Consider the following 25,244-nt stretch of genomic DNA (forward strand, 5'->3'; position numbering starts at 1 on the left):
TAGGGAATTACTCAGACATGCCTCTTACTTCTTAGGAAGCATTAATAACATGCCTGGCATGATACATCAGAGAGGGACAGGCCAGGAAATAAGCTTCTAATTATCCACAGAACAAGCCCAGCCCAGCATGCTGCTGGTCCTGAAATTTGATGTTCCTGTTGGTTGTATAAACAGCAAGATTTAAAAACAAAGAAGGCAAAAAATCCCCCAAATCCTCGATGTTGTCCCTTGCAGCAATGAGTTCCAGCAGTGCCTGATGTGTGGATAGAACAGAATAATTCCTTCCTTTAATCAGCTGTGATTGTATTTGGCATTTCACTTAACTATGCCTTTATTATTGTCACAAGAGGGTAAATAAAAGCATCTTTATTGTCTCTACAATTACTATTTTTATTTCTCCTCACTCTCTTCACTCAGTTGTTTGAAGCCTTTGCATTCTCTCTGCATGGAAATTTTCGTTTTATGATTTATGTCGGGCGTTTTGAACTCGTTCCTTGTTCTGCTCTGCTGAATAAAGCCAGGCACATGTTCAGCTCTGCAGAGAACCTAAAACATTTCTCCCTCCTTGTTTAATTCCACTTTAATGGAGCAGTAGATGTTCATCTTACCTCCTCCTACGCAGTCCTGGTACAGTTCTCGTGGTGGCAGTTTGCTTCCTAACATCCAGTCTGAGTGAATAGGGAATACTTTCCCTCTGTTAGGAGCAAGGAATGTGGGCTGAAGTGCTTCAGGTTTGTAGGGATGGATTTGAACATCAGTTCATGCTAAAAATAGTAAAAATGGAGGGTCCAGGTTCTTGTTGAAGTCTCTCCTGCAGCCTTTTAGTGGTGCACTAACTAAAAGAGCTTCTTTTTAAAGGCATTTCTGAGGGAAGAGCTGCTCTGGCTGCAAAGTCAAAAACTGGAGATCCCAAATATTTGTCAACACAGCTGGCAAGGCAGGGGGTGGCTTTCACTTCCAAGCCCCTGTATCCATTATATCCAAGGATCAGCTGTCTAAATAGGCTCAGATTGAAGCTCCACAGTGCCTTGCTAAATACTGTGGAGCACAAACCAGTGATTTGTTTAGCTTAGATTTGTTATTCTGGTATCCCAGAACCAATGTGTGGTGTCTTACCAAATTCCATATGGGAATATCCCATCCCAGCACAGCCCCACGTGAGCAATTAGGGTTCTCCTTGATAATTTTAACAGGATCCATGGATTGTACACTCTGCCCCATGCCTTTTGTGGAGGTGGAGGCTTTGTGTTTATAAAGGAATGGCTCAATTGTTGTAGCTGAATTGTTCCTCTCCGTTCGATCTTTACATGGACAATTTCAGGCTCTAAGATAAGTGAATCCAGACTCCTCTAAATGTCTGCAACAATAAAATTTGAGAGGTAATTTGTATTGATCAGTATTTGCCAGTGGAGGGAGGATTTGGATTTACTGTGCTCTTATTAAAGATTCTGTTAGCAAGATCTAAGAGAAATGGCTGCAAAACCCTTTTTTTGACTCAAAAAAAGAGCCAGGGTGGGAGTAATATTGATTTTGTGATCTTAAAAACCACCATTTGTCTTCTTCATCTTTGATTCCCTCCTCCATTTACCAGTTCCTGCATAACACATTTAAATAAATACCTGGAACTAGGTGATTATGGAGTATTATGGTTTGTTTTATAATAAATATTATCATATAGGAGTTGGGCTCAATGATCCATGGGAGTCCCTTCCAACTCTGGATATTCTGTGATAAAATTAGGCCCCTGTTAGTGTTGATCTGATGGAGTGAGGGAGGTGAAGTAATAAATGCATCTCTCATTCCCTGATAGGAGCCACATGTGTTCCAAATTCTGGATACAGAGCACACACACACACACACACACACACACACACACAGAGTAAATATCAGTGTATTTTGGCTCACTTCAACAAAGGATACACAAAGGCTCTGTAGATTTATCCTGTTTATAGCAGCAGTTGCTGACCCTGTAAATCAAGTGTACAGCTTTAAAGGGAAGCACAGAACCATTTGGGATTTCAGAAAAATGCAGCTCTCACTCTTGATTCAGTACTTTACCAGCCCCTATCTCTTAAGCTTTCAGTCAGTAGTGGTTCTTTCTGTAAAAAGATGTTCTGAATGTTGCTTGTGCTTTCCAGAAACCAAGCCCACTGTGGAAATGTTGACTGGCTCAATGCCAGGCATTGGGTTTGGCCCAGCTGGAGGTCTGACCATGGCACAGCAAAGTTTACACAGCCCATCTCATCTGGAGATACAAAAAACCTGCACAAATCATTACAAACTCAGTCACCTTAATGAGTTGGGAAATTTTGTTGGACCTGTTGTGCAATTCAGCTCCATATATTTTTGATGGGGTGATTAGAAGAGACTTTACTGTAGACACTAAAATCCAGCAGCTGCTTTCTCTCTGGAGTGAGTAGAATGTCTCTAAACTTTTTTTTGTAGCCTTTCACCCCTGCTCTGTCCACCTGTGAGAGTCAGGGATTGTGAGCTGAGCTCTGAAGCCTCACCAGACTTAGCAGAAAAGATCTGGCAAGATAAAAAGAAAAGGTGAAAAAAGAATCATCACCAACGAGCTCCTGAAAACTGGATTAGAGCTCCTGTGTCTCTTTACAAAGCAATAGGAGGGGATTTGAAGCTTCCATAAGGCTTTGAAGAAAATACAGCTTTTATGTTGCTGAGCAGTGAATGTTTGTGGAGGTATGGCAGGGAAATGAGCTGTTCACTGCTTTCCACATCCAGTGCTGCCCTCACATCTTCCCAAAAATCTGAATGCTGCATACAAATAAATATAATTTGAAGGGACCTGTGAAAGAAGATGCTGGAACAACAGTTTGTGATTTTCAGGAGTCTTAGGTCAATGCTGGCTGTAGAAATGTCTTTCCCTGACCTGTCTGCTTGCCCCTGGAAAAGTTTTCCCCTGGAATGTCACATATCCCATTTAATGCTTGAAATAGAAATCATCCTCTTCCAGTTTACCCAGTTGAAAGCACTTCTGCAATTTCAGTTTTGAGACACTTGCCATCCCTCAAAAAAAACCCACACACACAGAAAAAAAGCTTTTTGAGGCCATTTCCTACAAGTTCATTTAAATGTCAGTATTTTATGGATTCAAATTTGTTTTACCCATTGTCTGCTAAACTGCAGTTTTTATTACTGAAGCTAAGTTTAGATTCTCAACCCTGCACTCCAGATGTGTTAATCAGAAATCTTTACCAGTATAATTGCGGGAATGTTTTTGAGATTCAGTGCCTATCAACTGCCAGAGCGGTTATTGGGTGGTTTTTTCCAATTTCCCTCTTGAAGATTAAATGGGAATTAGCTATTACTTGTAAAGTGCAGAAAATGTAGTCCAGTTTCTACTTCCTCCATGATTCAGGGATCCACGTGGAGATGAACCATGTGCATCTACAGAATTGTGTAATAACCTTGAATTCTGCTTTGCTGAGAATTCTCAGTTTCTCTTCATTTCCATGCAGGCACCTTAGAGCAGCCATGGTGAAAAGTAACACAGGACATGGGGAAATGGCTTTAAGCTGAAGTGAGGAAGGTTTAGATGAGATATGAGGGAGAAAATCTTCCCTGTGAAGGTGGGGAGGCCCTGGCACAGATTTCCAGAGAAACTGTGGCTGCTCCATCCCTGGAAGTGTCCAAGGCCAGGTTGGATGGGGCTTGGAGCAGCCTGGGACAGTGGGAGGTGTCCCTGCCCATGGAATGGAGGTGGAACAGGATGAGCTTTAAGGTTTCTTTCCAACCCAAACCATTCCAGGATTCTATGATTTGTTGAACAGCCCAACCTCCTTTTGAAATTGGCTGACAAAGGAAACCCCCTTCCCTCCCTCCCTCCCTCCCTCCCTCACACTCTTTATCTCCATGATCTTTCTCTCATCTATTCAGTCTGTGATTTCATGTGTTAAATTCCTTGCTTTTTAAACTGTATTTACAGTTATTTTCATGCTGGAGATGGAAGCATCTACCTGCCAAGGAAAAACTTGAAAAATATTGCATGAAAGTGCTTCACAGCCTGGTTGTTAAATTGCTTTTTAAGTTGCACCTTGTTTTGCAGATTAGAAAACAGTGGCAGGAGAAATAAAGCAAAACTCTTTGAAAAGTGCCTTGATAAATAAACTTCTCCATCTTAGTAAAGAAATCTGTTCCACCTGCAGAGCTGATTGCACTGTGTCTGCAAAACATCTTATTGCTCTTAGTTCATGTTTATTGCTGGTTTCAGAGACAGTTAAGGAAAGGAAAGTCAGTCTGTTCTTTTTCAGCAGCTTTGACTTCGTGTGAACCCTTTAGACCAGGGAAGCTCAACAACATTCTGCTGAAGGCAAAAGTGCCTGGTACTGCTGTGATGCAAGAAAAGCAGGTTAAACATGAGCCCAGAGCTCTTTGCAGACACGGCAAATAGGAAAAAAGGAGCTTATTGTGAATTTGGCAGCTGAGCACTCTGCTCACACCAGGGAAGTCCAAGCAGGGAGTGTTTGCAGAATTTCCTCCCAGTCACCACCCTGCTGGTACCAAAGAAGTGAGAGCAGGGACTTGGAGGCCCCATGTTCTGACTTCCTTTCCATAACATTTATGACAGTCATGACTAAATTTGTTGGAAAAATCTAAGGGACTCTCTGATGAGTTAGGAATAAATTGTAGAACATTTATAATCTCATGTAAATTAACACACTCAAGCACAGAGGCATGAAAAGTTGCACTGTCTGGATTTTTTCTTTTTCTTTCAGCTCATTCAGACAAACAAATTGAAACATTATCCCAGCATCCATGGAGACTTCAGCAATGACTTCAAGCAGCCCTGTGTTGTGTTCACTGGACATCCCTCTCTCAGATTTGGGGATGTGGTGCATTTCATGGAGCTGTGGGGAAAATCCAGCTTGAACACTGTTATATTCACAGGTAAGTAAAATGCTGATATCATTATCAGATTAACAGTTCATGCACTCTGGTTAAGTGTGGCCACATCCTTGGGGCTTTGCTCATTTGTTCTGGGACAGGAGTTTTTCACTTCAGTAGGAGCTTATCTAAATTAAGGCCCCAGGACTGACTGCAGGGACAAATGTAATTATTGTGCCATTTAATTCAGTGTAGCCCTGCAGAGTCAACCTTTGCCATGCAGAGTCTATTCCTGCCACGTCTGAGCAAAATCTTTGTTATGCACAGCAGTAAAATGCCTACAGGAAATTAATTTTTGAATTAAAAGCAGCTGGCTGCAAGTTAAACCCAGGCAAGACCTAATGGATGCTGGTCAGAAAGGAAGAAATTGTTCCAGGAAGAAACTTTTCCTCATCCCTTTTCCTGCCTTTTCATCTTTCAGTGTTTCTGAAGAGGTTTCTGTCCTCTCTGCTGTCCCAGAAGTGTGCGCCCCACACAGACCTGGCACAGGGATCTGAGCTCTTCCTGCCTTTGGGCTGAGCTTTGTTCAGGTGGTTTTTGCCTGGCAGACACATTTGTAGCTGAAGGTACAGCTCTGGCTCATTCCCCAGGGGAGCTGTTTCCTTTCTCAGTGCTCAGCAGGTCTTTTAAGTTCCTCCACTTCTCTCCATCTGCTTCTAGTGCTGACCCTGATTAAAAATCCTTCAAGGCCTTCCCTGGAGCTGAGGTTCTGTGCAGGTGTGTTTGTACCTGATGTGTCACCCTGACAGAGCCCTGCAGTGGGCGTTGTCCTGATCTGAGAAGGCAGACAATCATCCTTTCGGTCCTTACTGCTGATTTTGTGTCTAAGGAGCTCTGAGGTAATGGAAAGTGTGCTCTGTATGACTTAGCCAGGTAAAAAAGGTGTGGATTTTTGGACCAAGTAATTACAACGGGGGAGGAGAGCCCTGAGGAACAAATCAAACCTGCTCCCACAGCAAGGGTGCAGTGGAGTCTCACTGTTAAGTTTATTTTCCTCCAGTTTTTAGTGAATAGGAAAGCTGCTGGAAAGCACAAAACCTGAAGAAAAGAGGGCTGGGAAAGGGTTATTTCCTTTTTCTTTCCTTTTTTAACTGTAGACTCGAGGCTAGTGACAAGCAAGTCCCTTTCACAATATTGCCACCAAAAAGTGTGACAGTGTCATGATACTGTTAAACCAATTTGGGGATATTTTTAGTGTATAATTAACCCTGTTCAATGGGAGGGGAGATACAAGAGAGTTCCTGCAAGGAACTTAAATCCAGACTGTTTCTGTGCTGGGAAATGGTGCAAGGTACCACAGCACTAAAGGTACAGCTGCTGCAGGGCCCATCCCTCCTGACCTTTGAGGCAGTTCTGGAGACATGCCCTAATTACAGTAATTGGGTAAAATTGGATATGCATTGTCTGAAAACAGTGAATTTTACTCCAGTCAGGACTTCAATTAAGCCAGAGTTTGCAGTGCCTTTGCTGAGGCGTGTGTTCCATGAATCCCAGGGGAAGCAGTGGCATTAATCACGTTGTGAATGTGCTGCCCAGGGTGTCAGGAACTGGCCTTTAAGGGCAGGAACTCTTCCTCTGTGTCTTCTGTAAGGAGAGGCACTTGACCTTTCTGTGTGAGATCCCAATCCTTCAGTGAGCTGAGGCAATCGAGCACTTCTGTCAGAGGCTGGCCCTGGCAGCTTGTCAAGGCATGGAAATGTCACTCCTGACAACCTGGGGGTGCAGCAGGTCATGGAGATTCATTCCCACTTTGTACTTAGTGAAACTCCAGTTGAGAGCTGCTTTAGTTGGGTGACCTTGGAGTGCTCAGTGATTCCAGATGCTTGTGGGGGTTTTTTCCTAAATTCTTTCTATCCATGGCTTTTGTGGACTATCCATAAGTCCTACTGCCTTATGACTGTCTAGTCCCAGACCTATTTCCTAATGGTTGTCTCAGCTGGAACAAAACACAGAATTTGGGTTTGGCAGTTGATGACCTTAGAGATTTTTTTCCCAGCCTAAATGATTCCATGTCTATAGAAATTCTTAGCAGATTAAATTCTCCTGTTCTTAGTACCTTTGAAAGTCTGAAGCACCCCCAGTGATGCCACTGATTTCCATTATTTAATTACTTTTCTGTTTTAAGCTAAAATCTCCTGTGGATCTGAAAGAACCCCAGTTCATTGGAGCAGTGTGTGAGAGCAGATGATGTTGTAGATTTTCCTGTGAAAAACTCCTGGTTTCTGGTGATTAGAACCTTTAAACTCCAGACCATCCTGCATTGTTAATGAACACTGCTTGTTCAGTCCACAGGAACCAGTCAATCTCCACCTTTCCAATCTGTAATGTAAAAAAATAATGACAAGAATATAAATTAAAGCAGCCAGCAGCCAGGACCTGGCTGTGAGGGAACTGTGGTGCTACTCTGCTGGCTGGTGTCAGCTGCAGACATCACTGCTGGAGCAGTATTGAGGAGATTATTGATTCAAAACATTGAATACCACTGAGCCACAAAGAAACTCTAGGAGAAGACATGGTATAAAGAACTCTCCTTTAAAAACCAGCTCCCTGGGAGATGTTAAAACCAGCTCATGCACGTCACTGCTGTGCAGTGGAAGGTTTTATAACTCAGTGTCATGCAGCAGTAAATCAGGAGTCTTGGGGGAGAAGCTAAAGACCTGTAATTCTGTCAGGAAAAGTCAATATGTGCCCTTGACAAGCACTTGCTGCCTCCAGACAGGTGACTTTGGGATTTTGGGTGGTTTCAAAACAGCAGCTCCTGTGTGTCACATGAGTTCCCAGTGAGCCCAGCTCAAGTTGTGTTTTTAACATTCTAAATCTCCCCAGTCCTGTGTTTGGATTCCTTCCCTAGAATTCCTCCCTTTTCCAAGGCTCTCCTGTCCTTACTAGGTGTTCAGAGAGGCTTTGGACTGGATTTTATATGGAATTCCTAGACCAGAACTCCATGTCTGTACATTCTCTGAACCTCCTGATTGAGAAATGCTAAATAGGTGCTGCCTCAAATCTCTGTGTCCTCCACAACCCCAGATGGGATGGAAAACCTCCCTTCTGGTAACTTTTAAACTTCATTTTTACAATTTCACAGCACATCTCTGCCAGAGAACCTCTGCCTGACTTAAACTTTCTGTTTTCCCCTAATGACTTTTTAAATGCCTTGTCATTTAACCCTAACTGATGATTCTTCAACTACCAACTTTCTCAGTACTCCTATTTTTGCATTTCTATTCATGGCTGTTAAACTTAACTGGCATAAAATGCCATTTTTACATCGATATTTTTAGGCTTTGTTTCATTGCCACCACCACATCTGCTTTTAATACCGTGGCTTTTTGCCCAGTGTAATTTTACTTCATGTTTGTGGATTCATGGCTTCATGTACATGTCCTTGTACAACGCTCATTTTTTGTTAATATTTCTCACTGTCATGTTCCCAGGCAGCTACTCTGACAATTGCTTTAAACTTGGGGAAATTGTCCCTTTGACAGTTCCAAACATTTGTATCGTTGCCTGGTGCCATGTTCTGCTCTCTCAGGGTAAATATGCCCACGTGGTGCTCAGTGCTGCTTAGCCAGCAGCAGATTTGGAGGTTTTTAGGTTTTTAGGTGAGCAATTAACTTGTCTTTTTGTTGGATGTCACACTGGTGCTGAACTTCCCCTGGTAAGGTTTGAAGGAGATTTTTTCTTGCTGTCTGCATGAGAAATCCAACCAGTGCTCTGCTCTGCTGCCATTTCAGAACATCTTAGATGACTCTTTAAATCTGGACTGGAGGCTTTGAATTTCAGTTTCCTTTAATTTCATCCTTTCAAGTAAAGCAGGTCCCAGAGAATTCCTCCTGCTGTGTTCCAGCCAGGCTTGAACTGCACTTTGCTCTGCCTGGTGTCCTCTGGGGCCCTGTGGTTCAGGATAATCCAGCAGATGAGACTTTCATGCATCCCCTTCTCCTTTCCCATTCTGTACTTATCAAACTCATACCAGTTCCTTTTTTTTCCAGCATTCCCTTTGTCCCATCTATCCCACAATTATCAGGGAGATAGGGATGGCATAATCTTTTCCACATTAGTTGGTGACCCCCAGAATCAAGAGGTTACCTGTATCCTACACTGTGTCACCTGAGATCTACAGTTGTCATTCACCCAAAAAACCCCACAATCTTTCTCTGTAGTATTCTCAATGTTTTATTACTCTCTGTGGGAGTAAAAGCCCATACAGTGCCTGACTTTTCCATGGCAAACCTCTAATCCAGTAATAAAAGAACCCTTGGTTTCCCATCAGTCTAAACCTGACTCTTAGATTCAAAAGAATAAATATATATACATATATATATATTTATATTTATGCTGCATTTTTGTCATACTGAGAACCATCTTGCCATTTGAATCACCTCACAAGACTGAAAATGTCTACATTTTGCCTTCCTTTACAGGATCTGATTAAAAATAAGAGATGGTGGTTTTGTCTTGATTAAATTTGTTCTAAAAATCATGCAATAATGTGTTCAAATGAAATAGTATTGCTCTGTTGCTTGATTAAGGTAAGACTAATTGTGGGCGTAATTTTCATCAAATTAATTGAAAATAATGGGTGGGGGAAGGAGGAAGGGAAGAGAAATCTGTAACAGAATTAATATTGAGCAACAGCTCTGACTAAACTGGAATTAGAGAGGACTTGGGACATTTTTGTTGTTAATGGGCTTTGAGTGTTTTCAAATTTTCTCTTTCCAGAACCTGATTTCTCTTACCTGGATGCTCTGGCTCCCTATCAGCCCTTGGCAATGAAATGTGTTTACTGTCCCATTGACACCAGACTCAACTTCATTCAGGTGTCTAAATTACTCAAAGAAGTCCAGGTAATCAATTTTCTGCTGCCTTTTCTTATATTTCTTCACACAGCTGAAATTAAATAAATGTATTGTGGGGAAATGTTGCATTGAACAAAATTGGAGACAACACCCAAATCCTTTTCTCCATGAAGAAAACACAGCATGGAGCTCTGCTTTAGAAGACACCTAAGAAAAAGAAGGTTCTTGGAGTATCTGCTGTTCCCCCTCGACTCTTTGTGCTTTAGTTGCCCATCCCATTTGCTTCTACTAAAATTTGCTTTCTGACTCATGACATAATTAAAATAATAACCAGATTTTTTTCCTGGCTGAGTATTTCCCTGTGTTCTATCTTGCTGAACTCTGAAATAATTATTCCAAACCTCCTAACAATGCCTGCATCTCTTTATCTCATTGTTCTGCAACCTGGCTTGTCACTGCAAACTCACAGAGCTGCCCCTGCCTGCCCTTTGCATAAACATCTCCTTCACGTTACTGCTGAGGTGTTGTGCTGTCTCCAGGGCAGCTTGCAGAACCACTGGCTTCTCCTTTGGCTTCCTTAAACCCTGCAGTGGCAACCAGCCTGTTTATGCTTTCTTAACATATTGCTGCAAAACTTCAGGAGTTGTTTTTGCAGCCTTGATTATTGAGCTTTCTGCAGCCCCACATGTTGACATTGGGATGGTCTCCACCACTGCTACCATTTCCTTCCAGTATATCTGACGAGGATTTGGGAGAAAAACCTATTTCATATTTTGATCTTTTTCTCCTTGTGGCAAGCATGATATCTTGCCACAATGGCAAGACATAAATTCCAATAAGTGGCAATAGGACATAAATTCCGGGTGGGTCACCACTGCACGCATCTCGAGCTCCTGGAGCAGTTCCTGGCAATGCTGATGGGAATTCCACCCTGTTTCCTTGCAGCCCCTGCACGTGGTGTGCCCTGAGCAGTACACACAGCCCCCTCCCACGCAGTCCCACCGCACGGACCTGATGATCGACTGCCAGCCCCCGGCCATGTCCTACCGCCGCGCCGAGGTGCTCACGCTGCCCTACAAGCGCCGCTACGAGAAGATCGAGATCATGCCCGACGTGAGTCCCTGCAGGGGGGGTTCCTGCTCACACACAGCCAAATTCCAGCTCAGCAGCCTCTGGGAAGGGGTGGAATGGCAGAGTTGTTGTGGTTGGAAAAGGTCTTTAGGGTCATCGAGTTGAGCTGTCAGCCAGCGCCACCGCTGTGGTTGGCCTCGAGTGCCACTTCCAGGGATGGGGATTCCTCCACCACCCTTCCCATGGAGAAATCCCTCCTGATGTCCAACCTCGAGCCTCCCCTGGCACAGCTTGAGGCTGTTTCCTCTTGTCCTGTCTCTGTTACCTGGGACCAGAGCTCAATTTCCCCTGGCTGTCCCCTCCTGTCAGGGAGTTGTAAAGAGCCACAAGGTCCCCTTGAGCCTCCTTTTCTCCAGGCTCAGCCCTTCTCCCAGCTCCCTCAGCCCCTCCTGGTGCTCCAGCCCCTTCCCCAGCTCTGTTTCCTTCCCTGGACATACTCCAGCCTCTCAATGTCCTTGTCATGAAGGACCCAGAAGTGTCCTCAGGACTGGAGGTGCAGCCTCAGAACTAAAGGTATTTGTCCTTAAGATGTCTTGTGGCTGGAATTTACAGTTGACTGTCATCATGTAAAGCACATTCTGTCAACTGGAGAGCTAGGAAAGAAGCATTTTTGAGAGATAATTTCACTCTGTAAACTAATGGGAGCTAAAAAAAAAACATTGGCTGGCTGAAAGAGCTGTTCAGCCTGGAGAAGAGACCTCAGTGCCCCTTCCAGTGCCTAAAGGGACTCCAGGAGAGCTGAAGAAGGACTTGGGATAAGGCATGGAGGAACAGGACACAGGGAATGGCTTCCCACTGGGAAAGGGGATCCCCTTAGGGCGGCATCTTGGGAAGGAGTTCCTGGCTGGGAGGGTGGGGAGGGGCTGGGCTGGAATTCCCAGAGAAGCTGTGGCTGCCCCTGGATCCCTGGAAGTGTCCAAGGCCAGGCTGGAGCAACCTGGGACAGAGGAAGATGTCAGGATTGGAGTGGGATGAGCTTTAAAGTTCCTTCCAGCCCAAACCATTCCATGATTGTGTGATTGTGAGCAGGCAAAAACTGTGCTCAGGTGAGTTGTCCTTTGCAAGAAAATCCCATCCCACAAGACTAACAGTGATCTCTGTCATGTGTGAAGTAACCAGTCACCTCCAGTTTAGAGATGAGGAAGTTTTAGGCAGAGCAGTTTGAATTAATGCCCCAGGACCATGGAAAGGATCCAGAGAATCCAGAGTTAGTAGCCATGAGTTGTCTCTTTCCTTCCCCAAATTCACCTGCTGTTAGAAATACCCTTCCCATTGAGGATCAGTTTTCAGTCATGGTAAAGAAGCAATGAAAAGGCTTATTTGTATTCCAACAATTTCCATAAATGGTTAATTCCTACAGGCTGCAGGAGCCCAGCAGGTTAATGGATTGCTTGTAGCCATCTAAAATGTGGATTACTTATCCCCACAACATCTATTAATGATTTATTAACCCCATAAGTCAAATCCAAATGTACCCATATTACCAAGGGGTGACCCATATTCTGACAGACATGAGCTTAAAATATTTTTTTGACAATCCAATCAGCACAAATGTGTCCTTGGATCAAAGGTGACAGTGGCTTTTTGCAAACAGGCATTACTGCCCTTTAGAAACTGGAATATTGAGTGACTTTTCATTGGAGTGTAGAAGGAGGAAGCATCCTTCAGTTGAGCCAAATATGAAGTGCAGAACTGGGACCCACCCAGTAACAAATCCCTCAGCCAGCCCACAACACCCAGTGCCACCATTTTTCACAGCATTTCTGTGAGGAGCTGCCCAGCCCACTGCTTGGAGACAAGGAGAGGGCTTTAATTACAAAATATGCTTGGCTGCAGCTCCATCTTGGCATGTATATTTAATTGTTTGGGAAATTTACATATTTATTGGATCCTATTAAACCTAAGACTGGTGAAACTTGGCTTCAATTCACCAGCATGAAACCAATCCTGAGTTCAGAGTGCAGGGAGCCAGCCAGGGGCTCACTGATTATTCAAATCCCACTGGAGCTTTGGGTTTCCACCTGAACTCTGAGGTGGAGCCTTTGTGTGAGAGCCTGTCCCTTGTGTCAGCCTCTGAAGGGACTGGATTCCAGCTCTCCCTGCCCTTCCCAAAGCTGCTGGGAGGGAGGGTGCTCTGCAGGGAATGTGGCATCACCAACCTGGGAAAAGCAGCTGGTTTCTATTGCACTCCCTTTAACTTGGAGAGGTCCAGCAGAAATCTGGAAAAAGGACAGAAATGGCCTTTTTTCTCCTGCCCTAACAAATAAAATCCAATTATATTCACACAGCAGTCATAATTTCAGAGCTATCCATGCTCAGGGAGGAGAAATATCTTGTGATTGTCCATATCCAGGAGTACTTCAGGCTGATTGTTCAGCCTGAGAAGGCTCTGGAGTGACCTTTCAGCGCCTGAAGGGGATTCCAGGGAAGCTGGAGAGGGACTTTGGACAAGGAGTGGAGCGCCAGGACAAGGGGAATAGCTCCCATTGCCACAGGGCAGGGTTGGATGGGATACTGGGGACAAATTCTTCCCTATGAGGGTGGAGAGGCCCTGGAATAGAATTCCCAGAGAAGCTGTGGCTGCCCCTGGATCCCTGGAAGTGTCCAAGGCCAGGCTGGATGGGGCTTGGAGCAACCTGGGATGATGGAAGGTGTCACTGCCTGTGGCAGGGGGTGGCACTGGGTGAGATTCAAGGCTCCTCCCAACCCAATCCCTTCTGGGATTTCCCTGGTTCCATAACTGCTCTTCACAACTTGTTGAAAAAGCTGCTTGGTCTGTGGTGATCCTCCTGAAAAGACTCCTGGGAACAAGGCTGTGCTTCAAGATTGTTAACAGGATGCCATTCCCCAGCTCCAAGATGTGCAAATCATCCTCCAAAAAAAGGATCTTGCTCCTTCTTTTTAAGGGAACTGCATAGTCCTGGTAAAAAATGGATACAGCTTCCCCTTCTGCTGAGTGGGTTGTGCAAGACAGATTTCAGACATGATGGATGGGGCTCCCTGGTGTGGGAGTATTTGCTGCTTAATGTTCCCTTTTCAGTAGTTTAGGTTTTCTGAATATAGGAATTTCTGTACTGCAAGGAAAGGGCATTTGTTTAATATGGGCTCCCACCAGCCCTGGGGTTCTGTGCAGGCTCAAGTGGCAATTGAAAAGGGCATTTTATAGCTCCTAGAAACCTTGCAGTGGCTTGTTATTTGTCAAAACCATGTTAGCCTGAAATGGAATGACGAAATCCACCCTGGAAAAAACAGTAATTGCTAGATGTGCTGCAGGGCTGGGATTTGTGTGTGAAGCAAACCTGAAAGTCTCATAAAAGACTGGCTGCTGCAGTAAAATCCTGACCAGGGCCCCCTCCTGACATCCCCAGTCCCTTTCCCAGCTCAAAGTTCTACCTGGATTCTTCCAGCTTTTGAAAACCAAAGGGTTGGCTCAGCGTGGCTCCGCTCAGTGCAGGCTGATGCTGTGGTAGAGTGAAATTTCCTTCCCAAAACTTGCAGTGATTCAGATCCTGGCCTGTCAGACTAATGGAAATTTACTTTTACTGCTGGACCTTGTCTATATTTCAATCACTTCAGCGAGGAGCAAAGGCAGGTCAGGCAGGCCTGTTGTATGATAATGAGATTTACACTCACAGCAGCCTTTGTTTGGAGAGAGTTTTTAACAGTCCCAAGGCATCAGGCTGGAATGGCTCTTCCAGGGATTGTGCAAACCTTTACGCTTTAAATATTTTCTTCTCAGCATCTGCCTTTCACTTAAAAAAAAAAATTATAAAAAAAGACTGCTTCCTGGAAATTGGTTAGGCATTGTCTGCTCACAGGAGAAAGATGGGAAAATGGAAAACACCTTCTGGAGCAAACAGATAAAATTAAACAGTAGTGTCTGAGCAAATAAAGTGCCTCCAGTTTAATTACAGCTGAACAATGGTGCGGATCACTCGGCGCCTGCAGCTGACACTTCACTCAGGGCTCTGTGCTCTTCAAATACTCCATTTTGTGTTCTTCAGGACACAGCCCAGTCAGGAGAGTGTCAGTGTACAAGGCACAGCCTGACACCAAATGAAATTATCAGAAAATACTGCGGAGAAGAATTAGGAAAACAGCCATCATAATTATGGAGTTTTCATCTTGGCTCCGTTTCCTGGCTTCTATCTGACCTTTCCAACTTCCTTCTGTGTTTCAGGGACTGAGTTTTGAATTCTGTCCTTCTTCCCACCCTCAGCTCATTTTGGTGACCCCACATTATCCAATCTCTGACCTCTGTGTTCCTTTTTCCCTGACTATTCCCCCTGGGTTCAATGGGCTGTAGCCTCACAAGAAGTAAGTGAAATACAAGCTGGTTAAATGAACTACAGCCTGGTTAAATGAAATACAGCCTGGTTAAATGAAATACAACCTGGTTAAATGAAATAGAACCTGTTGAAGTGAAATAGAACCTGTTTGCTTCTGCTGCTCAGCCCTGCCCCAGCTCCCAGCTCACTGCAGAATTGCCTGGGGTCTCTCTCTGAGTTGGACCTCACCTTTTGACATTCCACCAAAACTGTTCTTTCCCATCTTCTACCAACTTCCCTCACACAAAGCCAGAACCAGTGCTGACAAATCCCCTGATTTACATCAGCAGAGCTCAGTGCAGCCTTTATTTTCTCCTTAGAAACGTCTCCCACCTCACTCTGGCGTCTCTTCTCTCCTGGCCATTCAGCCTGAGAGAGTTCTCCTCCCTCCTCCTCTCTTTTTTGTGCTTGGAATGTGTTATCCTTCATTTCCTTTGCCTTTTTTTGTTGCTGTACCTTTTCTGTGGTTGGTCTTACCCACAGGTTGTCCTGTTTAGTCAGGTGGAACTCAGATCTGCTTTTCTGCTTCCAGCCTGCCTTTGCCTGCCTGTATTAATGTCTAGGTTTGTTTTTCCTTTCATTTTTGATGGCTGGCTGTAAGATAACACTTTTCTAGTCAGGCAGTCAGCTCTCTCTTCCCAGTCAGCTTCAACAACAACATCCCATCCTGACTTGACATTCTGACCCATAAAATGGTTACTATATTTTGAATATTTTGATTTATGCAGTTTTTATGTCTTTCAAATGACTCATCTCTTGCATCTGCAAGCTTTACTGCCTTTGCTTTGAAGATATTTCACGTCCTTGCTTCCCCTACCTGTCATTTTTCATTCAAATCCAAGCCTAATTTCTGCTTCTGCTGGTTCTGTTTTCCACCATCCTTTTTTAAGTTCCTCAGACAACTGTTCCCTGCCTGCTCCCAGGCTCCTGGGGAAGAGCTTCATTAAACAGCCATAAATCTCCTTCATTGCACTCCTTAAATATTCCTTAAACTGCTTATTTGGCACAGGCTTGGCAAAAACCAGTGGTTAGAGTTAGTGCTGAGTGGTCAGAGTGAGTTCTGGTGCTTGGAATGCCACCCAGGATTATTCCCTGGTGGTTGGCTTGTGTCTTTGTGTTTGGGGACCAGGGTTTGGGGACAAGGTTCCTCCTGCCGATCTGGAGCCCTGGTCCAGTAGCTGCACGTGGAACATGCCCATGGAAAAGAAGAGCTTTAATTCATTGCTCAAAACTGCAGACTGCACCTCAGGCTTTTTTATTTCTTCACTGGATGGAAAAATTTGGGCTCTGTGGAAGCCCAAAGCCAAGAGCACTTTTGCAAGTGATAATTGCAAAATCTTTAGATATTCATGCTATGATTCTTTATCCACTGAAGTTAATGAGACTTTAAAATCTGCTCCAGAGAGAGCTGTGGGAGACCCCCAGCAAGTGACAGCTCTGTGAAGTTGAGGGTGACTCAGCAGCTGAATTAAAACCCTTGGATTGTGTCAAATGTGAGGCTGAAAGCCCAACAGGACCTGACTCAGATCACCCACTAATGATCCCACAGATGCCCTTCATTTCTGGGCTGTTCTCTGGTGGAAAAGCCTTTGTTCCTTTAGGTCTCAGAAGCAAAATTCCCCAATTTCCATCCTGCCTGCAGTGTGCCTGTGCCTTGTTCTCTGTGCCTGCTGGTCACAAATCCACAGGCACATTTCAATTCCCCTTTCACCCCTTGTGTTTGACCCCACTTTTTTTTGCCACTCTGAAGGATCTGACAGTTGCAGAATTCCTGCTCTTGGCCCCTGGTTTAGCTGGGGCTGTAAAACCAAGGCTGGATCTGTTGGAGACTCCTCCTGTGTCTGGCCTGGCTTGGCCATCAGAGCTCGTGGTACTTCAAGAATTAATAAATTAGTAATTAAATTACTTTAAAAATAAAGGGATAAGAGGAGGCAAGGAAGTAAGAGGTGAGGGGAATTATCCTTCTCTCCTGACACCACCATCCAAAAATTTGAGTGACATGGCAAAGACCATGCTTTTCATTCTGCCTACAATACTGACTCTAAGATCCTCCCTGCTTGAAGCAATTTTTGTCCTACTGAAGTTGCTTTCCTGCACCCAGAAACTGGGTTTGGTGTGTGTGAGGAGCAGGGGAGTGGAGGGGTGGAGGATGGGGCAGGTTCTCCATTCAGGTTTTGCTGAGGAATAGTTACAATAAAAACCTCTGCAGGTGTGACCTCCAGGGCTTTCTCTGAACTCAAGCAGATCTTAAAATCCTGGGGCTTCTTTAATAATTGGCAGAGGATTTTTTTTTTTTTGTCCCATACAATTTCCATCCTATTCAGGGGATCTGGGTGGGAATTGCTTCACACCCAGCAAGCACCAAGGCTGTATTCCATAATTCCCACCTAGAAATGGAAGTGCCCTCAGGGCTCACGTGGCCAGAACCCAGCTGCAGTTACCAACAGTGTTTATAATGTGCCTCCAAAAACTGTAAGATTTCAAATTGCAGAGACTTTTGCCCCTGCTGTTCCCAATAGATGCTGTTCAAGCCCCCACTGTCTCTGATGGCCAGAAACACCCTAATTTCCAGCCTACACATATTCACTGCTGGCCTGCACACATTTATTCCTAACATCATGTTTGGGCATAAATACATTTTCCCTTTTGTTGGTATTTTCCCTGTGGTGTTTATGTAGAATAATCAAATTCTCCCTTTGGCTTTCTTTTTTGCCAGGCTAAACAAGCCGAGATATTTAGTTTCCCCTTACAAGACAGCTCCTCCTGCCTTATTTTACCCTTCAGAATCTCTTACTTGAACTGAAATTACCCACAATTTACAAGTAGTTCAGATGAAATCTTGCCAGGCCCAATGTAGAGTGTGATAGCTCATCTCAGAAGGAATTACCTGATACTTTCTGGGCTTGCATTTACCCTTTTTCATGGCCATGTCACATTTGTGACTCTCCTGGGATGGACTAATAAACCTGAACCCTTCACCTCTGTCCTTTGCAGCAGCTGCCAGCCCACAGCAGAAATTCTCAGTATTAGCCCCATCCTGGCCTTCATTTTGTGCTATTAAATTTCATCTTGGTTTTCTCACTCCAATTCTTGGAGTTTTCCCTCTCTCACAGCCTGGTCCTGTTTTCTGTTAAAGGTTCCCTACAAACTTCAGTGGGACCTTTCTGAGCTCTCCTCCTCGTTCTGTGCTGAGGTCATTAATGAAAACTGGGAGTTTCATTAATGGCCCTTCAGGAACTGCAGCAGCCCAGGAGTTCCCTGGGAATCTCTTTCCTTTAACCAGAGCTTTCCCCACCTCAGGAATGCCAGAGGAATCCACAGTCTGGGGTTTCCCATCTGCTTCTCTGCTTTGATCCCGCCTTTAAAGCAGAGTTCCCACATTTATGAGTTTGAAAATTTGAGTTTGAAAATCTGGAAAACACATTTAATGATGTAAAAACCCAGCAGGGCCCCTTTCCAAATACACATGCTATAATCTAATGTACACATCAGTGATTTCAGATCCTACAGTTTCAGGGGATTTTAACTGCTGGTCACTTTGCTGTGCTCCTGCTTGTTCTCCATATTCAGCTTACCTCACTCAGCCCAAACTTAGCCTCTCCCTGCTGGGTTAGCCTTCCTGCACCCTCTCCAGTGTAAGCCAGAGGTGAAAAGGGAAAAGCAAGGAGTTTTGGGAGGTGTTCCAAAAATCTAAGAAGAAATTACTGCAACTGGGATGTTAAAATACTGTTGTACATCCAGCATGTCTGTCCCTGGGAGAATCCTCCAGAGAATCAAGACCATGTGTGCTGGAACTGTGGCCCTGCCCTGATTTTATTCACTGATTATTCAGCCTAATTTTATTTTTACTGTGAAGTTTCAGGTCCCATCCTCAGGGGTTGCTCAGCCCCTCATTGCCAACAAGAGGATTTTTGGCTGGTGGCTGAGGACAACTTAAACCTGGGGAGAGTTATCCCCATTGAAGTCTTCAGGAGAGTTTTAAGAGTGACTTAACCCACATTGTTCTTTATCAGCATCTGTAGTTTGGCCAACAGCAGTGTTTGTGCTCACAGGCTGTGTGTCAAATCCTCTTTTGGGGTGGAAAATGCAACCCTACAGGAAAGACTTCATGGTAAAAATATCTTTCCTCTGCTTTAGCGTGGGCAGACAGCTCTGATCCCAGGAGGAGAACATCCCAAGCTAAAAACTGAAATACTGCACACATCCCCCCCCAGATTTCTCCTAAGGCAGTCCAAGTGCTCATCCATGGGCAGGGGACTGATTAATGTGGTGTTAGATCTCAGTGTCCCTGCTTTGGTGGCTTTCCTGGTGCCAGCATGTGACACTGGGCTCGGGATAATGACTGGAAGGAAGACTCACTTATTCCTGCTTGGTGGGGGGCTTTTCAATCTCACACACAAAGGCACAACAAGAGCCAGCCACTGCAAGTTGGACAAATTCAACCTTGAAATGAGACACGGCTTCCTGGCTGCCAGGAGAATTAAAGTTTGAAACCATTTGTGAGGGGAAACAGTGGAGTTGCCATAGCTTGGAGTTCAGACAAGACTTGCTGCCTCTGTGAAAAGGATTTCTTTAATGCAGCATTCTGGAGGAGTTCTGTGATTTGTGTGTGCAGGAGGTCACTTGAAAGGAGTGGAGCAGTGCTGCCTGGCCTTGGTGGGTGAATTACTGGATGTGATTAAATGACCTTTTTGGTTTGGGTCACTGAGTTTCTGTAATAAAAGGATTGGCTGCCACATGGAAAGGGCTGTGAGCTGGGGAGGAAATCAAAATGAATGCCTGTCCTACTGTCCTTCTGACTGCAAATAATCCAAGTGTTGCTATTTAGCCTGTTTAAAACATGCAGAAATGTTAATAGCGAAATGCTTCAGTGGCAGGAGAAGACTTTGGTTCCAAGCCACTCCCTGTTCTTTAAGGATCTTTCTCTTCACACGATTTGTCATTTTGCTCTCCATCAGATCCTGTTTTGTATCAATCCCCCTCAGGAAGGTGGCTGGAATGGAAAGTGCCTTCGACCACTGGGAAGGCAGCAGAACTCACTGCTGCAAGTGCTGCTGGTTTTAGATCCCAGGAGAAATCTGAAGCAATGATTGTCATTATATTTTCATTCTCTTTGCCTTCAACAACAAACCATAAAGGCTGTATTCAAATTGCCTGCTTTAAAGATCTTGAACAGAGTCCCAGAGTAACAGTGAGATGAATTGCTCCATAAAAGTTTGGATTTCTAGGATTCACCGTGGCTGAATTTAGGGATTTTTAATGCAGCCTGGGTTTTTCCAACACACCAACTGCTTTATTCCAAGGAGATGCTCTCAAAATGTTCCTGCAGCTTTAACAGTGGCAGGTGAGGTTTGCAGAACTTATTAAAACAACTTTGCCACCATCAAAGCCAACAGAAAAACCCTCTCAGTGCTTTCATGGCAAAAGGATTGGACATCCTGGCACCTTGAATTCCCTTGGAGGGAAAAAGGGAATAATTTCCTCCATTCATGAGCACTGTTTTCTGCAGAATTCCTTTGGAAAAATGGCTGGAAGAGGTTCTTCCCAACTGGCCAACTTCCTCTGGTCTCAGCAGGTGCAGCACTGCCCACTCCAGCCACTGCCAGCAGTGTTTGTTCCAAACTCCAAGCCAAACTGGATTTTATGTCTTTCAGGAAAGAATTATATAAAAAGGCAGTGGAAAGGGTTTTGTGCAGCATTGTTGGAATAATTTCAAACTAATCAACAGTGGGTTGATTGAAAACATTGGGGTTTTAAGGACAAACAGTTCTTATTCCAGATATTCTGCAGTCAGGAACTGAAAGGAAACTCACTTTGATTTTTCATTGTCCATCAGCATCACAAACATGATAATGCTGGATTAGACCACAAGTTTTACTAACTAAAATTATTAATTAAGCAATTGTCTTTTCACACAAGGGGTCTCTGTGTTTATTATGGTTTTTCAGACCAGCCCTGGTTCCTGCAAACCTCGTGCTGCCCTGCTCATGGTGTGAAATTCATAATTTTGGGAGCTGGAAGGAGGCTGGGCAGGTCCAAGGAGCTCTCAGTCTATCAGTGGCTTTGTGTTTACAGTTCATTAGCCCATGTTTAAAAATACCACACTGCCAATTTATCTCACAGCTGGGTTCATGCACATTTTGAGCTGATCACTTGCTGAACAAAATCTCCTTTTGCTTCAGCTTGCAGATTCCCTCGTGCCCTTGGAGATCAAGCCTGGTATTTCCTTGGCAACAGTTTCTGCTGTGCTGCATACTAAGGACAACAAGCACGTGCTGCAGGTACACTCTAATGGGAAAGGGAGAAAAATATCCTTACTCTGGCTTTTCCTGCCATCCAGGACCCCTCCTGCAGCTCCTTCCCTCTGGGGCAGAGCCCTTGGCAGAGGCTTTGCCCTGGCATGGGCAGGTGAGGAATTACACCCAGAGCAGGGAGTGCGATGCAAATAAATCTCTCTGCCCCCTTTTCCTTGGCCATGTGCCCGGCTGAGATGAATGGGGAAGTGAGATAATTCCTGAAGAGAGGCTACAGATCACCCTGCTGTCTTCCACAGTCAGGAACAGCATCAGTCAACCTCTCAGGACCAAGGGTTAGAGGAGAGAGATGACCTGGGACATCAGGCTTAGGAAGGGACCATCTGCCCTCAGTTTCCCTGGAGGTTGTACATCTCTACTCTCCCTTCCTGCCACCCCCTTCAGGCTGGCACTGGAATTCCTGGCACGAGTGGAATTGGCCCTACAGGAGGAGGTGATGCCCAGGGACCTGCCCTGGTCCCCTTTCTCTCAGATCCACGAGCCTGCAGAGCCTCTCTGAGCAGCCCTTCCCACACTGGGCAGCAGAGCTGGCAGGGCCCGGAACCTTTGGGAAGAGAGCCCAGTGTGGGAATGTCAGGGATGTGAACGTTGGTGAGGATTTCTGTCACAGCACAGCAGACAGGCTGCCCCCTCTTCCCAAACAAACCATGGAAACCCTCAGCACCTCTGGGAACCTTGAAGTGCTGCAATGGGATTGGTCTGAGGCTGCTGTTGTTCATTTTCTCCCTTCTCCACTCATTCCTGCTGCCAAATAAACTTAGACCTGGGCTTAAAGTGCCAGAGTCCTCCTAAATGGCTGGAGCTAAGCCATGTTCTCATTCCCTGAGTATGTGCTCACTCAGAATTTCCCTGTTTCCAACCTGTTGCATCCTTTAGAGTGGGAAATTTGCCTGTTTCCCAACCTGTTGCATCCTCCTTTTTTCTCTTCTCATCCATCAGCTCCCTCCAAAACCTCCCCAGCCTCCTGCCAGCAAGAAGAGGAAGCGGGTGAGTGATGATGTGCCCGAGTGCAAATCTCTGAAGCCTCTGCTGAGTGGCTCCATCCCCATGGACCAGTTTGTGCAGACTCTGGAGAAGGTGAGGAGTCTTTGGTGGCTGGTGGGATTCCAGCAGATTTCTGCACATCTCAGAGGTGCTGCTTTGATAGCAGAGAGAGGGGAAATAATTTTAGTGCAGCTTGTAATGGAGAAAGGCCAGTGAGTTGCCAAAGTGCTCCAGGGTGTCCCTGCACTTCAGAATAGAGGGAATTGTTCCCTGTGGAGCCTTGTCCTGCTGGGCAGGGTTCATGTCAGTGATGCCCTCCTGTTTGCCATGGAAGCAAAGCTTTTGGATGGGTGATTTGGCTCACAGAACTTTTGGATTCAGCAGCTGAGGGAGTCTCAAAAGAATTTAAATTTCCACAAGATTTGTAAGAGGGTGACCAAGTGAAGAACAGATCCTGGAAATGTCTCCACTGGTGGAGGAGCCTCCTGAGGAAGCTGCACAAATTTGGTTGCTGCTCTGTGGAGTCTTGTTCTCACCTGCAGGAGATAAAGGATTGCAGGCTTCCAGTGCCTACAGGGGCTCCAGGAGAGCTGGAAAGGGGTTTGGGACAAAGGATGGAGGGACAGGACACAGGGAATGGCTTCCCACTCCCAGGGATGGATGGGAATTTGGGAAGGAATTGTTCTCTTTGAGGGTGGGCAGGCCCTGGAATAGAATTCCCAGAGGAGCTGTGGCTGCCCCTGGATCCCTGGGAGTGTCCAAGGCCAGGCTGGACAGGGCTTGGAGGAATCTGGGATGGTGGAAGGTGTCCTTGCCATGTCAGGGCGTGGCACTGGATGAGATTTAAGGTCCCTTCCCTCCCAAACCAATCTGTGATTCCATGAAATTCCCCCTGCCCCCTGTGCCTGCTCTCTCCTCTGTCCCAGTTTTCCTGAGCTGTGCTGATTTCCCTGTCTCCCTCTCCCACCCCAAATCCAGCACGGCTTCAGTGATGTGAAGGTGGAGGACACGGCCAAGGGCCACATTGTGCTGCTGCAGGAGGCAGAGACCCTGATCCAGCTGGAGGAGGACTCCACCCACATCATCTGTGACAATGATGAGCCCCTGAGGGTCAAACTGAGGGACCTGGTGCTCAAATTCCTGCAGAAGTTTTAGCTCATGGACATCAGGAGGCTCTGCAAGGAGAGAGCCTGGAGCAGCAGAACTTGGAGCTGTCCAAGGAGAGAGAGAGAGAATGTTGTGATTCAGAGAGACCAGAAACCACCTTCCACTTCATGGAGGAGCAAGGGAGTATTTTTTAATATCTATTTTCTAAATCTTATTTTTAAGCTGTTTTGGAATACTTTGGAGGAGATTCCTGTTGTGTAAAATTGGGAGCTGGGAATCTTACAGGAGATAGGAGCTGCAGAGTAAATAACTGGAGTGTTTATTTACACCAGGGTGAACTGCTGCTCCCCTGTGTCCCTCAGCAGTCTCTGCCCCAGTCCTTCACCTGACAGAACTCTGTAGGAATAGTGAAACAATGATCTTCTTCCTCCCACTGCTTCTTCCCAATCCCCAGATCCCATTCCCTGCCTCTCCTCCCTGTGTTCTTCACGTGTCCTTCACTGGCACGAGGAGGGGAGAGCTGGTGAGACAAAGATTGTACCAATAAAAATGGAAAAAGGGGGTCTGGTGGACATGGAGAACAGTGGGAAGAGCCTGGCCATTCCCTGCACAAGCAGAGGCACTTTGGAAAAGCTTTATCCTGTAGGAATTCAAGTGCTTATTGATGCTGCAGCCTCACCTGTTCCATCCAGATCTGTCCATGGAGCTCCAGGCCCTTCCCTGCAGCTGGTTCCTCCTGGGTTCCTCCATCATCACCTCAGGAAGACACTTAGGGGAGTCCATAAAGTAGGAAAATTCCTAATGCTCATAAAAATCCTTTTGAGATTTAAGTGCCTCTTGTTTCTACCTTCCAAAAACTTGTCGTTTCAGCCCCTCCATCTCAAATCCTGGATGGAATTCTGAGTCATTTATCCAAAGCCATCTGTACTGCAGACCTGGGGAGGCTTTTCCCTCCCCAAATCACATATTTGGGGCCTCACCTCAGTCAATAGTATTGCTTTCAAAGGCGACCCATTTCTCAGATTTACTGCTGTTCATTTTTTATTGGATTGTTTTGTATTTATTTGGTGTTAAAAAATAAAAAGCAGAGTGAGACTGCCCAGGAGGGAGCACATCCTGTGGTTTCTAAAAGCCTCTCCATGCCCATTGCACATCCTTGTCCTGACACCTTTGGGAAATGAAGCTGCTCCTCTGGTTCATCCCTTTGAGGAGATGCAGCTCTGTAATAAAATCTCTTTGCCACTGCAGTGCCCACATCCCACTTCATTCCCATGAAGGATTTCTCTTGGGTTGGGTGTGCAGATCCCAGCAGCCACACCTTTATCCTGTGTGTGCCATGGCTGTGTGAGGAGTGGTGTCACCAACGGGAAAAACTTGGGGCAGTGGAATTCAATCCTCATCAGGGTTTGCAGCTTTGCTGCCTTAGCATCACTTAAAAACAAAGAACTGGGATAATTTCACTCTAATAAACTGCAAAGGGATTATTCCTAACCCAGAGAGGCAGTAGGATAAACTCGTATTTCTGCTGGTTACCTCAGCTCCAGCACTGATCCCACTGCTCCAGTGCCTTCCTTTTCACATTCCCAAGGCTTTCCCACCCTCCTCAGGGAGAGAAAGTCAAAATTAAAAGCTTTTACATTTTTCTTCCTGTCCCTTTGAGCAGGAAAACTTCTCAT

At 45.3% G+C, this 25,244-nt stretch overlaps 1 protein-coding gene across 1 annotated transcript in view; it reads left to right on the plus strand.

Annotated features, from left to right (window-relative positions):
• INTS9 (integrator complex subunit 9) overlaps positions 1–24,775 on the plus strand; it is a 60,234-nt gene extending 35,459 nt beyond the window's left edge. The window contains exons 12-17 of the mRNA XM_030945654.1: positions 4,737–4,908; positions 9,628–9,752; positions 10,650–10,817; positions 21,346–21,444; positions 22,417–22,554; positions 23,440–24,775. Of these exons, the coding sequence (XP_030801514.1) occupies positions 4,737–4,908; positions 9,628–9,752; positions 10,650–10,817; positions 21,346–21,444; positions 22,417–22,554; positions 23,440–23,616 (879 nt within the window). The 3' untranslated portion in view covers positions 23,617–24,775. The remainder of the gene's footprint in view (positions 1–4,736; positions 4,909–9,627; positions 9,753–10,649; positions 10,818–21,345; positions 21,445–22,416; positions 22,555–23,439) is intronic.
• The last annotated feature ends 469 nt before the right edge of the window (positions 24,776–25,244 follow it).

Source organism: Camarhynchus parvulus, chromosome 3 (genome assembly GCF_901933205.1).
Source record: "Camarhynchus parvulus chromosome 3, STF_HiC, whole genome shotgun sequence".
Taxonomy (NCBI): Eukaryota; Metazoa; Chordata; class Aves; order Passeriformes; family Thraupidae; genus Camarhynchus; species Camarhynchus parvulus.